At 39.1% G+C, this 15,891-nt stretch overlaps 1 protein-coding gene across 2 annotated transcripts in view; it reads right to left on the bottom strand.

Annotated features, from left to right (window-relative positions):
• Nucleotides 1–15,891, bottom strand: part of dym (dymeclin) — a 72,369-nt gene that overhangs the window by 34,289 nt on the left and 22,189 nt on the right. For both annotated transcript variants that reach the window (XM_074690910.1, XM_074690908.1), the window contains exons 9-14: nucleotides 14,947–15,132; nucleotides 14,645–14,823; nucleotides 12,325–12,450; nucleotides 12,106–12,219; nucleotides 11,885–11,979; nucleotides 3,914–4,013 (exon numbers count right to left, since the gene is read on the bottom strand). In XM_074690910.1, coding sequence (XP_074547011.1) covers nucleotides 3,914–4,013; nucleotides 11,885–11,979; nucleotides 12,106–12,219; nucleotides 12,325–12,450; nucleotides 14,645–14,823; nucleotides 14,947–15,132 — 800 coding nt within the window. The remainder of the gene's footprint in view (nucleotides 1–3,913; nucleotides 4,014–11,884; nucleotides 11,980–12,105; nucleotides 12,220–12,324; nucleotides 12,451–14,644; nucleotides 14,824–14,946; nucleotides 15,133–15,891) is intronic.

The following is a 15,891-nucleotide window of genomic DNA, read 5'->3' as shown; positions in this document are numbered from 1 at the left end:
GAGTATCATGGCTTTTATCTTGGTTTTATTTTGTTGTTTTTTATTTATATTTTGTAGCCATTATTCACTTTTGTAGATATTGCTTAGCCCTATTACCAAATGTACTGTATTAGATACATGAGTTTTAAAGACCTCTACGTCATCAAAATGACAAATAGTTTCCTTAAAAACCTGTTAAAAAAATAAAACTGTATTCTACCTCTTTGAGGTTTATCAAACTACTACAGGGAGCTGAAGTTATACTTTGGTCCTTTTTAAAGTGGCTTCTCTTGAAAAATCATTGCTAGTTTTTAAGAAGTTGTGGTAAGAACAACAACTAAATTTCTTACTCATTTTTAAGATAAGTATTCTTTGAACAAATTGAATAAATGCATATTTACTCAAGACTAAACAAAATGATGTAGCAATATTTTGTGGATTTTGTTTAAATGGTTTATAAATATCTCAGTTCCCCCCCAAAAAGTTTTTTTTTTGATGGGTCGGGCTTTACATGGTTAAATGGTAATCCCTTTCTCATTCAAATTATAGTTGGTGGAACCAGAGTACTTTTTCATGTTTTAGTGTTTTATTTGTCGGTCAATTCTGACTGTTTTGTAAGGTTTTGTGTCTGCTGTTTTGGGACTAAATGCCAAAATTGATGCCATCATCAACCTTTTGCAAAACACAAAATGGTACAAATAAAGAACCTTATCTAATTTAACACCCAACCTAAAAGAAGTTTAAAGATAAAATAATGACTATAAACACTTTTTCACACATGAAAAGTTAAGACATTATTTAGGTGGGCTGCATGTGCACAATTTTCTTCTTTTTGAATTTCACAAATGTCTTGTTTCTTCAGACTTTAATCACCCACTTCACAAAACAACACCAAACAAGAGTCAAAGGCAGAATAAGCAAAATGAGTTTGGCATTGTCAAAGAAGATTTGGCTAATTTTTCATGGGTACAACCAAGAAATGCTCTGCAGCTCATCCCACACGTATGTATTTCTTATAAATGTGGCACAATTTAAAAGGGAAATAAACAGGCTTTACAACATGGGATAAGTTGTAAGTGAACATGACTTTCCATCATTTCAGAAATGCCCTTGTACATATCACAGAAAACCACCTCTTCTGTATTTACTACCTAGCTGCCCACCAACGCTACCCAGCTGCATAATCCTGAAACTACCCAGAGAGCGTCTAAAGCATCCGTTCAGAGCCAAGAACACTTAGACTGCCAAATCCAAAAAATTAAGCTCCAAAATCTGTAGTCCACACAACAACAGGTGATGTAAGGTCAAACCATAACTCATTTACTGTTTCCAGGCACCTTACAAGCTTTGGTAATGTAGCATGTTGTAGCAGTTTCATCATGTCATCTGTTAGCTCAATGATGTAGTTATTTGTGTATTGTTCTTCAACTTAATTTAAAATAACTCAACTTATACTCAGTTTTGCTATCCCCCTCCAACACTGACTGCACCCAGCCACTGGGCTTTCATTCCTGCATACACACCGCAGCATGTCCCACCCTGCTTCCAAGGGTCTCCTTTTTCCTTTCATGTATGTTTCCAATCATCTGCTTCAGCAGCATGACTTTATAAAGACATTTGAATAACACAACTTGCATTTTCAGATGTTTCCCTCAGTATTACGTTAGAATGACATCAGCAGCAACTTGATGTTTATTATCATTGAAAAGAAATGACAAACAGCCAGAGGAAGATGATGTTTTATCTGCAAAAAACAACACACAAAAACATGAAGCTTGGAAGCTGCTCTCAAAGATGAATACTGAGCTGAATTTGTGTCTTTAGGTGGCTGTGCGTGTGCATAATACGTTCAGAACGTAAAGAATACAACATGTTCCTTTTAATCAAGAGATGTTATCAGAGCCACAAGCTGACCTCTAGCACAACACTTTTAGACATGGGAACCAATGTCACATTGAGTTAGTATAGTCTAAGCTCGGAGATAACAGCAGTATCACAAAAAGCTGACCAGCTCTGACTTTAGGGTTTATGACCCAGACTGGATGTCAGACTGTTTTCCAGGAACTATTTCTGGTTGTAAAATTCCCATGAAATAATCTCAGCGGAAATCTTCTTTGTGCCCTTGAGTGACAGACTGAAACTCAAAAGCCGGGGTATTATTGTGCAGTAGACGTAACACTGTGAGTTTTATAGTTCGTGCGTGTAAATTAATGCTGTCATAACCACTGAGTGCATCCTCCATACATAACCACTGGCAGGACTGAAATCTGCAACACAGAAGATGAACTTGAAGTAATCTCTATTAATGTTTATTCTCCTCCATTTTCAGACATATATATTGTGGGTGCTTATTCATGTTTGTAAATAAAACAGCACATTAAAACAAGCCCCGGAGGAAGGAAGCATCAAAATGTAGATGGATAATTTCCTATGTTTATGAGAGTGTGTGTCTCTGTTTGTGTGTGTGTGAGAGGCCTCATCAGACAGTCACGACACGGTTGAAGGAGCACTGGAGTACACTCACGTTTCCACAACACCTTAGGGCATCTATGGAGACCCCCGAATACATCTCCGACCCCCAAGCACCCACACACTCACACAAATCTGATGAGACAGCCAGACTGAGATGTATACCGACAGAGCTAAAGGCAAAGGTGCATAAATACAATAATTCCTCATTAACAGTCAGACTCCGGCTGTTGGTCAGGTGTGGTAACTGTTAAGATGGATACACACTTGACTGGAAAACATCACAATGAGTTTATTGAATTAGGCTCAGCTGGTTACTTACTGCTGTGCTGCAGTTAAGATTTCAATTTCAGATTAACACCAATGATTCAGAGGAGTTTCAATATTACTTTGGTGCTGCTGAGAATGAGATTCAAGCGTTCAATTTTCCGAAACGCTCGATACTTTCATCAAATATTATTCCACAAGTGGAGACTCCATTTCAGAACAAATTAAATGTGTGGGACGTGGGCTGGAAAAGTAATGAGGAGAAGACAAAAGGAGTGGAGTGGACAGGCTGGTACTTTTCAGAGGGCCTGCAGAAACAGGACTATAAATGTGACGCTTTTCGGGAGACTGTGCATCGAATTCTTTAATTCTTTTTTTTTTTCTATTTATTTATTTATATATGAATTATATCTTAGGTATTATATATTAAAAAAAAATATGCCAAGACTTGTAAAAAGAAGGGTAGACAGAGCTGAAAACTTTGGGAGACAGCAGGAATGACCTGCAACAGTGAGCCACAATTCCAGCTATGGCTGCCCATGTTGAGGACTATAGTATTTGAGTATTGGTCTAGGTGGTCAATTTGTATACAGCCCCTGCTTTCAAATTGAAGTGTATTAATTATGACACTGAAATGAATTATGTTCTAAATTGTGTACATTTACAGCACATTAAAGGACGCAAAAGTAGATTAAAGCTATGAAAAGGAGCAGAAAACGCAGAAATTGTGCCTAAAAATTGTCCGAATGCAGGAAAGAAAAATGTTTGAAGTTAAAAATGTTGTTTGAGGTCAAAACCACCAGAATATGAAAAACAATCCTAATCAAATCCAGATCCTGATTCTGCCATAAAAACATCTTGACATATTTTCCCCATATCGCCCCCTAATGGTGAACATTTTCCAAATAAAGGACAGGTGAGGTATGATGTCATACGTCTGCAATGACGCCACAACCATGTTTATGACTGGTTTTTTTTCCAGAAATCACAAAAAGGAAGATTCTCAAAGCCAAACACTAATGAAAATCCTAATGTGAATTTGTATACAAAACTGGTACAAATGCCTCATTTGTGAACATCTGTGCTTTGCCCGAGAAGCTGTGATTTGGAAAATGCTCCAACTTTTTATGATTAAAATAACTGAGCAGAGACAGAAATAGAAAAAGGGACAGAGAGACAGAGGGAGCTTGTTACTCACGTAGTCGGGCAGAGCTGTGTTGTCTCCTTGTCGGCCTCTCAGAGACTGTGTTGCCTGCTCCAAAACCTTGTTGTGCTTTTTGGAAAGCAAAGCAAATAAACTGCGGGAGAAACACAGAGAGAGGGAGAGAAATGTGAGCAGCAGTGACAGATGAGTGATACATTTATGACAAGACTCAAGAACCCAAACACACAGCTGCCACACTGCACATTCGGGCCATAAATTAATATGTGGTACAGATTCCAAAACAGCTTTAATGAAGAAAGAAGCCTGTTTTTACAGACAGATTATTAAGTGAGAGCAGCTTGTTTTAATTTAAAAATGAGTCCTGTGTAGTAATAAATAAATAATAATAAATTATAAGGTAAGCAAAATAATTATGAAAGTGGCAGGAGTAAATTTTACAAATGATATGTCAAAGCATTAAACGTAATCTTAATCAACCATCAAATTAAACCTTGACTCCTTTTCCAGCAGCCTTTCATTGCTTCTACAGCTTCTCTGAAATTTTTATTATGCATGCAACTATTGCCATTCAGTCTGCAGTTTAACCCTCTGGTCAGCTGACTTCACTCTCAATGTATATATGTATGTGTATGTATGCGTTAGTGTGTTTGTGTGTGCACATTCGTCTGACGGGGATCACATGATTGGATGCGACGGTTGGCCGCAGACATACATCAAGAGTCCTCGAGTATGCTTGAGCGACCTTGAGTAGCTATAGGGCGAGTCGATACACACACATACATATGCGCTATATACAGCACTGTGTTGACATCACAGTGGACTGATTCTCTCAGCATGTGCGCTCATGCAGCAGAGTTGGAGAAAACCTCTTTTAAAAACATTGTCTTTTATTTATTTGTTAGAATTTTGAAGGAACATTGAAATAAAAGAAATTTAAAAACTTTTATACCCCTTTCCACTGTCTCTTTAAAAGCTCTGAGGAATATCTGTTTGGCGCTGTTTGCAGTGACAGCTGTGGCCAGAATTGGTAGTGTTATTCTGAGATAAAGACTGCAAAGTCTCAAAGACATGACTCTTGCCAAGAAGTAGGGATGGGCAATGATTTTTAAATATTTGAATCGTCGTTAACATAAAAAAAATTGAATAGTTCATGTAAAGATTGCTTTGTTCTGTCAACGGCAGATCTCAGTTTTATGCAGGATGCTCGAGCTGTTATGAGTCAATTTCACAAAAAGCAGGTTGAGTGGGACAGGAAGTTGTGCACTGAATCCATCTAAAATGCCCAATAACTTTCAAAATAAAACAAACCATGTCCAAACCAGATTGTATTTAACTTGTCCACGGCAATAAACTGACATATTAGCTGTGTCCCAATTCAGGGGCTGCAGCCTCCGTAGGCTGCAGCCTTCGGAGGACCCGGCCTTTGTGGCCTGTGTAGACCGCAAAGGCCAAACTGAATTGAGACGGTCTGGTCCACAAAGCATTTCCTGTTTGTCACCCTCAACATCATACAGCGCCGCCCTTACCTGTCAGGCTTACATTACTTTTAAACACACGTAAACCAAAACCTCACATTAAAGACAGGATGATTTTTACTATCTTTTTATTACTTTGCGTTATTATTATTATTATTATTATTATTATTATTATTATTATTATTATTATTATTATTATTATCCCTATTGATAGAGTACAGAACCACCATTTACATGAGAGGAAGGCAACAACGTACATTTTCAACATTTGATCAAGTGCTGGGGGGATGATAAATAAAAAAGTATAAAATACAAGCTGCTGAAATGATTTAATGTGTTTTTTTGATTCCCTGTAAAAAAAGTAAAAATAAATAAATAAATAAATAAAAAACATTTATGAACATACTTTTATACAACAATGAGATTATTTATAAAGAACTGTTTTTACATTAAGTATATTACTTGAAACGAGCCCAAACAGCACATTTTCACACGGAAAAATAAAATATTCTTTGATGTTTTAGAAACACAATCACATAGTTGTTGCCAGATATCCTTCATAAGTGGATAAAACAGGACTCCTTTTGGAGTTTGGCCGTGTCCATTATGTTTGGTGTTCATGCGCAATGAATCTTGGGATATGTAGGGCTATGAAGGATTCACCGAACCCGTCCTTCGCGGCCCCCGAAACGGAAGACGGATTCGTCGGCCGCATTTGGAGGAGCCTCCGTACTGGGACAGCCTCCGACGCACCACTGTGACATAACCGGTCTTTAAATCCAGCCTCCGTAGGCTGCAGCCCCTGAATTGGGACACAGCTATTGATTTACAGCCAAAACAGGAATGAGGAGATGTTCAAATATTGATTGAGGGTGCAGGAACTCCCTCAAAAAATGAACCAAAATGAGGCGCAGCGCAAACTCTGCTAGGTTAGTCTAGCTTATAGTCAACAAGTCATGAACAACTGCACAGCCATGTGAGAGCAAGGCATGCAGCTGAAAGTGCAGCACCGTGCACAGATCAACAGTCAATGGCAGGCTTTGTTACCCTAGAAGTAAGTTTGATAATCGATGCGCAGAGCCTCCCCCTATTTGTCAAAGTGTAGTGTTGGGGCAGGTATGAGTGTGGGCAGCGGCGGCCTGTGGGGGGGATCTTCGATCAATCTTCGAATAGTTACAAGCAAATATCCAATAGCTCCTTTGCTTGAAATGCCCATCCCTACCAAGAAGTGCATTTGTTTTGGAAGCAAATGAATGGAGAGCTTTTCTCTATTCAAGACAACTTTTCATCATTTCTGGTGTTGATAATCTCATTCTCACTCGTGGATTATGAAAAGGCAAATATGTAAAAGTAAGACTATTTCAACATCACTTAAAAAGCAGTCACAGGGCATTAATATCATTGCTGTGCTTATTATTATGATTTTTAGTGACCTTCTTTTTTAATTACAATGTTTTAATTGTCTCCTGCCCCCCCAAAGGCTGTTGAATGTTTAATGTGTGTTTCAATCAAGGCGAAAAAATAAGCAGCATAAATTATCTTCAATGACAGAAAATAGCAGGCGAAAGTCAGAAGCACCAGCAGAGCTCGGTTAAGCCCCTTAGAGCTACACCTGTCCATCTGTCAACACTGCAAAACCCACACACGCACACGGTCTCTCAGCATTGGTTATCCAAGCTAATAGCACCAATGATGGCTAAATGGAGTTATCAGAGAAGCCATGAGGAGGTCCTCTTGTTATCTACAGACCTAATGTCAAAGGCTCTATTAGACATGAGGACTTAATGGGACCTGTTGTACCTGGAGACCACCTGCAGAGTTCCACCTGGGACGTTTGTTAACAAGACAGCAGTGTGTTCTGTCACTTAATTCAGTTTTGTCAAGGCAGTGATGGACACACAGAGACACGTTAGGGTTTCCACGCCGCTGTTCTAATCACAAAATCAGGTCAGAGGATGAAGTAACGACAGACAAGGTCACAGTGATCATATACGGTGCTCTGTCTGCTGATTTTAACCTGGACACACGCAGTGCATGCTATTCTTTGAAATCTCAACTGAGACATGTTTCAGTGGAAAACAGCCCAGGTTTTTGAGCACATTTCAGAAAGTTTGGCAGATTTATCAGATTTATCTTGTGTTGACAGAGGGGAGTTTTTTGTGCCTTTACTGAAAGAACAGGACAATAAAGTAGGGAATGAGGAAAAGAGAGAAAAGACCGGCAACGAGGGGCCGCAGGCTGCAACTGAACCTCGAATGCCTGCCTCCAGGACAATAGCCCTTGTTCATCTGAAGCACATCTCAACAGCTTGGTAGTATGTTTTTTGAAAAGTGCAAAAAAAAACAAAAAAACGTTAGAACAAAAGCTGAATTTTGGCAGTACACATTAGTACTTTATGCTAAAGGAACTGAGAGGAGTTTTAACTGATTCTGAAATAGTCTCACTCTTATACTGACGCCTCTTCATGACCTACACAAAGTAAAATGATATAATCAGTGACCAGATAGCTATTTCTTTATGCTGAATTTTAATGTCTGTGTTCAGTTTGGCTTCTCTGAGGAAAAAGCCAAGATGATTTTTTTTCTACCCGCCTGGAAGTGTTCAAAGTCGGCTGTTAAAGTTTGGCAGTCAAACCAAATTAGATAAAGCAGAGTTTTTATTGAGAGAGAGGGACACAATTATTATAAATAATGTTTTGTCCTCATGGCTGTTACTCAAGCAGGACTATTAAAAAAAAAAATTCAGTTTCTGATGAAGTATTTTGTTTATGCAGAGAAACTACAGGTGTGCGGTCACAATGAACCATTCCCTCTTGTTACCATTTGTAAGCTAACTTGCTGTAATAAACCAGAGTTTGAATCAATTTTTCTTTTATAAGTCACACATTACAAATTTTATGTAGCCACTTATCTCTACGATAACTCATCTCCTGGAAAAAATTGTCTTGAATGAAGAAAAATACCATAAAAAGATTTTCATGTCTTTAATTTGCTGTGGCAACAACAAAACGCACGCTTCTGGTGTTTGTCTGGAGACCTACACGTAACCATGGCTGCATTGTTTACATGTGAAATCAGCTGTTAGCAGCCTGTAGCATGCCAATGCTAACTGGTGAAAGGCCTGATGTTTCCCCACAAGGTGAGGAGAAGGAGGTGAGGACGACGTGCTGGTTCTCAGGTGTGAGCTAAGAAGTGAAGACATGGACCTGTCCTTCCATCCATCGTTATTGGGAACATAAGATCTATCTCCAATAAGATGGACAAGCTAGCTGTGCTAACCCAGCAACAGAGGGAATACCAGAAGGCAGAGTAGCATCATGCTAGTCACAGACATGGCTAACATCAGACACCAACACCACATTGGAAGAGCTTCACCTGCTGTGAGCAGACAGGATCCAGGAGACAGAGACTGAACAGACTGCTGAAGAAGCTCAGTCCTGGACCCTGTGGAGGTGGAGGCTGGCTGAACTGGACAATGATGGACAAGCATCCATTTTGTTCTGGTCTTTTTGCACTTTCTATACACTTTCTTACTTTTGTTTTCTTGATTGCTGCTGTGACTTCTGAATTTCCCCTTGGGGATAAATAAAGTATTTTCTGTTCTATTCTATTCTATTCTATTCTATTCTATTCTATTCTATTCTATTCTATTCTATTAACGCTTTGATAAATCACCCGAAACGCCCCTTGAAGTTGGAATTTCAACTTAAAAACTCAGGGCATTGTCACCAACTCCAAATTAAAAAAAAAACAAAAAAAAAAAAAAACATTAGCATTAAAAAAACTTCCTTTACTAGTTTTTATCAGCAACCTAGCCTTGTATTTGTATAATTATATGGATTTCACTTTTTGTATTGTAGAACTTCAATCTATGGACTTGACAACATACAGCTACTGCCTACAAACTAACACTCTGAGCGTTGTCATCGCCTGGGATTAGCTTACAAAGCGAACAATGACAGGAGCTAATGGCTGCACAATTTTCTGTTGTTGCTGCTCAACGCTAGACATGGCGTCATTTCGTTGCTGACTCCTGAGGTCGACAGAATACGCTATTTGGGAAGAGCGAGATTTTACAACAGTTGGTGGTAGTCCTCATGGGAAATGCAGTCTTTGCCCCACCAGTTTCCCACAGCATTTCAGTCTGAGTTTTTGTGTCCACATAATTATGAAGACATTCAAATTTATATTCATAATGCATGAAACAGATTTAAGAAATTTAGATACTGTGGATCTAAGTTGTCACAATGCCAGAATTTCGACCTTTGATATAAATAGAGTAAAAGTCAATCAGTGAATGGACATGAGAGGATGTGACTTAGTTTGGAGGATAGAAGCTAAAGAAAAAGAAACAACACAGCAGAAAGATGACTGATGGAAAGAGAGGATGCAGAGGAAATAATAGGTTAAGATGTGTGCGGTGGTGATGGAAAACCAAACCCACTTCTGGCTGTAAATAAACACACCAACTGTGATTCTCAGTGAGAGTCAATTAAGAAGCAGAGTTCAGCTCTGCCTGGCAGACAGTTGGAAATTCCTGGCAGGAAATTCCCATCATCTCAGCCAGCGAGCCAGGCAGCCAGTTCAGCCCGGGCTGGGCCGTCACAGTCATCATCATTATCATTATCATCAGACATGGAGTCAGTTGCTCTACATCTCTGCCCGACAGACGTGTACACACTCACAGACTGTGTTCCTCTCTGACTCAAAACAGCAGAGAGTCTCTGATACGGAGGGGGAGACAGGCGGAAGGATAAGAGGAGCCTTGAGTGCACGTGAACATGTGCACGTGTCTGAGGAAGGAAACGTTTCTTCCTGTGAGCCTGGAGTTAACAAACAGGCACCAATGATGTGGTGTGTGTGTGTGTGTGTGTGTGTGTATTTGTGCGCATGTGTGTGGTTTGGACCTTGTCCTCTCAAGTCTTCCGTCTCTTGCAGGCTCAAACGTTTCCCTGTTACCTCATCTTACATAATGTTTGTTCCTTCACAAGCACAACACTCTGCTCGTGTTTCAGACTTTCTGCTGCAGCCAGGGTCATGTGACTACAGCAATTAATACTTTTTCCTGATTCAAAATGAATCACTGGAATGAATCAGAGTGTTTGTGAGTGAGCTAGACTTTCCACCCTTTTGTTTGGGCAATTTCTGTCTTTTTCTTTTCTTTGTATTCATTGCCTCCCACAGATGGAGATTGTGTTGACGCCTGGCAGAGGAGAAGTTTGGTTTCTGTATCCATATGTCATTTACTTTTATACTTTTTTCAAAAATGTACTGAGTTAGCAAAACACAGATTTTCTCTATGGTTAAACTATGCACTAGTAATCACTCACTCTATTACTCCATTTGTATAAATCACAATGAAAACAACTTGTTCCGTTTCATTTTTCATGGTGTTATTTCATGTTTGATCTTGAATGTTTTCTCCTATTTTTTATCGACCTGAAGGTGAACCAATGTTAAAAAATGAAAAAAAGGATCTTGTGAAAATAACAAAAAATTGTTGATTCTGTAATATTGAAATGGTGGAGTTTGCATGTACTCCCCACTGCATATTTTCTGGCTTCATCTCATGGTCCAAAATCACGCTAATCTGGTTGATTAGTGACTCTAAATTCCCCATAGGTTTGAGATTATGTTTCACTGGCGAAGATCTTGATCTGATCTTCACCTGTCTTTCTTTCATATTACCTGGCTGCGAGCCAATTCTGATGGCTCAAACGTCATGATGACTGATTCTCCACAACAAAAGAAATGTGCAAAGGAGACGGACAAATTTCTCAACTGCTTGTTGACACTGTGGCAAAAATGTCTTTGTCTAAGGATGGTCCTGAGAGTCAGGAAGTAATAGCTGCTGCCAGAGAAAGCTATTATTGTCTTTATTATGGCAAAATGGGAGCAAATCTTTTTCCTGCAATGAAGGAAATGGCTTGAGAGATGTGTTGATTTCCGAGTTACTGATCACTGCTAAGACACTGAACCATGAGCTGTAGTTAGTTGCAAAAATGTTAAAAAGCTGTGCCATTTGGGAAGGAGAGCTAAATGAGGATGGGATGTGATGTAAAACAAATGAGTGAGCTCATGTTTTAATCCGACTATAAACTGAACTGTTCTATAAATAAATTTGATAAATTGCCATCAAAAGGTTTTGGACCCCAAAATCAGTGAGTTCGTTTTTTACTTCATGAAGAAAATGTTCTGAAATAATCTCAAATCAAAATTTTTGTGGAATTGTTTGTGTCTTCAGTTGGTAGCCGGTACCAGTGTGATAACGTACAGTACACTACATGTTATTCCTTCATAACACACTGTTAGTGAATCCAAATAAAGAAACAAAGCGATTTTTTTCTAAACTTTTGTTTGAAACTACTTCTATAATTTTACAAAACAGGAATTAGCTAAAATAATCCTTTAGGGTTTCAGGGAATGAATGAATGAGTTTCCTAGTGTGGTATTTTCATTCAGCCACTGCTGCTCTGCGTTTCATACACCTGTATGCACAGTTCATGTAAAATGACGTCATGATTCCTCACCTGATGATGCGCTGTGCAGCGTACTGGTGGAGACAACGAAACTGGGCCGACATGTTTGCGAGTGCAGCCAGACAGTTGGTATGGAGGTATTTATCCTACAGGGGATTCACAAAGAAACACAGCTGATGTTTTTTTCTATCAGAAAATGACTCTAAGAGATCAATTTGGAAATTTGAATTTGATAAAATGTTGATGATGTGTGTAATCAGAGATTTACTTACTCTTGTTCTGGTCATGTTGAACTGGATGGTGCGGATAACCACCAGGATGAGTAAACTGCCGAGTGAGATCTCTGTCAACGATCTTTCTGTGTACCATGAGATGTTTTTCAACACCTGAAACAACATCCAGAGTCATCAGCCATTATTCAGCTCCTCCAAGAAACAACAGGAACAATACCTGGAATATGAATATGGATGTATTACACTGGGTTCACTCACCACCTCATGGATGGAGCGGTTGAAGGCGTCGTCCTCTGTTAGGATGAGCAGAATAATGAGGGCCATGTAGACATGATGAGAGTTTCTGTCCTCCACGTGATACAGGATCTCGAGGATGGGCAACACCTGAGAGGAAGAGTGGGAGAGCAGAAGGGCTCAGCATGTGTGCGTAGGTGTTAACTCAGAAATGGCATTCGTCAAATCCTGGTCAGAAGATTTCTTATCTACTTGGCACACTGTTGCAGTGTGTGTGTGTGTGTGCATGCGTGTGTGTGTGTGTGTGTGTGTGTGTGTGTGTGTGTGTGTGTGTGTGTGTGTGTGTGTGTGTGTGCATGCGGGTGTGTGTGTGTGTGTGTTAGTCTGAAGCTAAAATAAGTCACATTCATGATGTGAGGTGTGGGTTTTACACTAGCTCTTAAAAAGTACAGACAGTTTCATACTTATTTAGTAAACATTTTCTCACTTTAGTGGCAAACTACTGCAAAATATTCAGTACTTGTCAAGATTTTAGCTCTTAGAATTTGACATATTAGATGTATAATCTTGTTTTAGAAGTGTTTCATATATTTTAGCTTCATTACGGTCTTAAATTGAGTTTTAAAATGTTTTTTGTGTGTTTGTTTATCAGTCAGAGAACTTAAATTCAGTGAAAAAAAAGCTGAAACAAGCTAAATTAGCTATTTAACCAAAGCTTCTTCAAAATAAAACTTGTTTCAAGATTTAGTAATACAAGTTTCATGTCCAATAGTGTTACAAAAACCAAACAATACTGGCTCAATCAAACTGATCTAAAATTGAGTCATTTTTTACCCAAACAAGTTGCATTTTCTTAACAATAAGCATTCATTTGCTAAATTTGGAGTACAAAACAAATGATGTTTGTATTTTTTACTTTTACTCAATATATTTCACTTATTACTGTATATTTGGAGTTTGAGTCCAAGTATTTCAATTTTGAACTCTACATTTTCTTCTTGTTTAATAAGTGTGACTTGTCAAGTCACACTTATTTCTAGATTTCTTGCCAAGTGACATTAACTTGTTGCATGGACAGATAGTTTCACAGGTTTTAAGAGATTTTTGAATCAAATTTAGTGTTTTATCTTGTATTTAGGTTACCCTTTTGTGTCATATGTCTGTGCAGTCGGAGCTTGAGGGTGATGCCGAGTACCTCTATTATTATTTTTTAGTGACTGTTCAGGGATTTTGTTGAAGTTCAACCTCTCTATAATCACTAAAACATCCAAAATTCTGTCCTATAATACGTTCCTTAACTGCCATAGTGATTTCAGCTGGTTTGCAAACTACTTCATGAAGTAAAAGAGACACAAAAGATGCAAGTTGACAAAACAGGGTTTGAACAACCATGGCTTCAGCACTACACTTAGACAAAAATGTATGGTAGTTATGGTATTCAAATGCATGCAGAGCAAAGCTTTAGTTCCAGGAACCATAGTGTCAAAGAGGACACTAGGATGATGAGCAATGAACACAGAGTTGCAGAGTTAGCCCTTTACTCTGCTGTGCAGTGGCACTTTATTACTCCACAGACAAAGTAGCTGCACTCATTAGCAGCCCCCCTTCATAATAAGCTCAGTCCAGATTTGCTAATGATGGCATTTTATTATAGCAGCTATAAATAGGGAATAACACAGAAAGGTCACACTGATAGCAGACATAAAGGGGTATTAATTGACCTGCAGTTGGAGGATGTGATCATAAATTGAAGTCATTTTATTTTGCATGTTTGGCTATTCATGAGTTTTTTTTATTTTCTTTTGCAATTGGTTCAAAATTCATGAACACACATCTTTCTTTCTGAACCTGAAATTAAGCCTAAACAGGTAAAAACAGACTTTTACTTTCAGTGTGAGTCAATATAGCGTCTCTTGTTCAGCTATGCTAAAGAGCCCCATTGTGACAGCCCACCATCCTTATATGTGACACCATCTGACATGCCGAGCTTCGAGCTGATTTTCATTCACTAAATGCCTCGGTACATTCATTCTGCCATACAGAATAACTGGCACCGTCCCACATGAACAGAATAGCACCAGCTGCCACTGCATGCATCCTCGCTGATTACTGAGCCGTAGCATTGGTTGGAGATGAAAGGATTTCATGGCTGAACCCATGTGTGATGTGCAGGGAAGGACTGCATAATGTGTTTTGTTAGGGATTATTCAACCACGCTTTGATTCATTTTTAACTGCATTCTTTGCTTTTTTTTTTTCTTCTCTTGTCAAAAATCTACATGATCAGTGTCTTGATCCAGCCTGTATTTCTGTCAGTATTCTCCTTACAGCGTGGTCTCACCCACCAGATTGTCCATGTCTGTCCTGGAGAGCATGTACGTCCTCATGTTGGCATTCTGGTGCAGGAGAGTGTACAGTAGCAGTGTTGCCTGGTCAGAGCGCTGCTGCTCACACAGCGCCGTGTACAGACTGTTGAAATTGATCTGGAAAGTGTGAGGCTGCTCCACAGGAAGCGAGGATGTATCTACATGAGCAGAGTGAAAAATGAATAGAATTATTGTTTTGTTTCATTTTTTCCTTTTTTTGTTCCTTCTCATTCACACAAACTCAGGAGGGTAAAAAAGATATAAAGCAAAACATATACAACCTTGTGTGTTTCTAAAACAAGTGATAGCCTGGCGGTACGGGTTGGGCCAGTCAGGTCCATCTGTCAGATTGGCGAGAACCAGCAGTAACAGAAGGCTCTGATTGGACAAAGGTAACGGGTTGTGTTCCTGGTCTACGCCGGCTTTGCTGCCAGCTCCACCCAAAGTAAAGACGCTCCACAGCCCACCTAGAGGCAAAAACACACATTTATTTATACTTCACATACAGTTTGTTTCTTTGATGTAGAAATAATTCAGTTATTTCTGTCTTTATTCAGAGAACTTAAATCAAAATAGTCCCAAAAGCTCAATCATTAAAGTGTATGGTATGAAGCACAAGATCATTTCCTGACATCTCAACAAGTGAAGAAGCCAATTGTGAGCAAATCTGCAGTTTGATTACTGTAAAATTTTGAGTGTATCCCACTCCATCCCACCTTTTTTTTATTATTATGTAAAAACTGTATACCTGTGTGACAGATACACCAGCACAATACGCAGAGAAAGATGTATTATCATGTGGTATTATGTCCCTTACAATTTATTTTTGTGAAGTCAGAATTCAGAATTCTTTTTGAAGTGTTTGCAAGATGTGTCACACAAAAATCAGAACTACCACAGGCTGACTCATTCTACCCCTGAGGACAAAGAGGAGAAGGGTCGGATTAAGTGCTTAAGTGTTCCCTGAACAGATGAGTCTTCAGACGTGTCTTAAAAGTAGAAAGTGACTCAGTGGATCGTATAGAGTTAGGTAATTCATTCTACTATTTGGGCACAACCTAGGAGAAGAGTCTGGCTACAGATTTGGAGCCGCGCTGGGCTGGGAACACAAGGCGTCCTTCACAAGCAGAGCGTAGTGGGCGAGAAGGAGTGGAGACCTGGATGAGGGACCCCAGATAAGCAGGAGCCGTTCTTATCAATGTCATTTTAAAAACCCTGTTCCATCT

This window comes from Halichoeres trimaculatus, unplaced genomic scaffold, assembly GCF_033239565.1.
Source record: "Halichoeres trimaculatus isolate MK-OKI-2021-1 unplaced genomic scaffold, fHalTri1.1 fHalTri1_scaffold_16, whole genome shotgun sequence".
Classification (NCBI taxonomy): domain Eukaryota; kingdom Metazoa; phylum Chordata; class Actinopteri; order Labriformes; family Labridae; genus Halichoeres; species Halichoeres trimaculatus.
The sequence above is the reverse complement of the archived record's forward strand: the minus strand, read 5'-3'. Positions and strand labels throughout refer to the sequence as shown.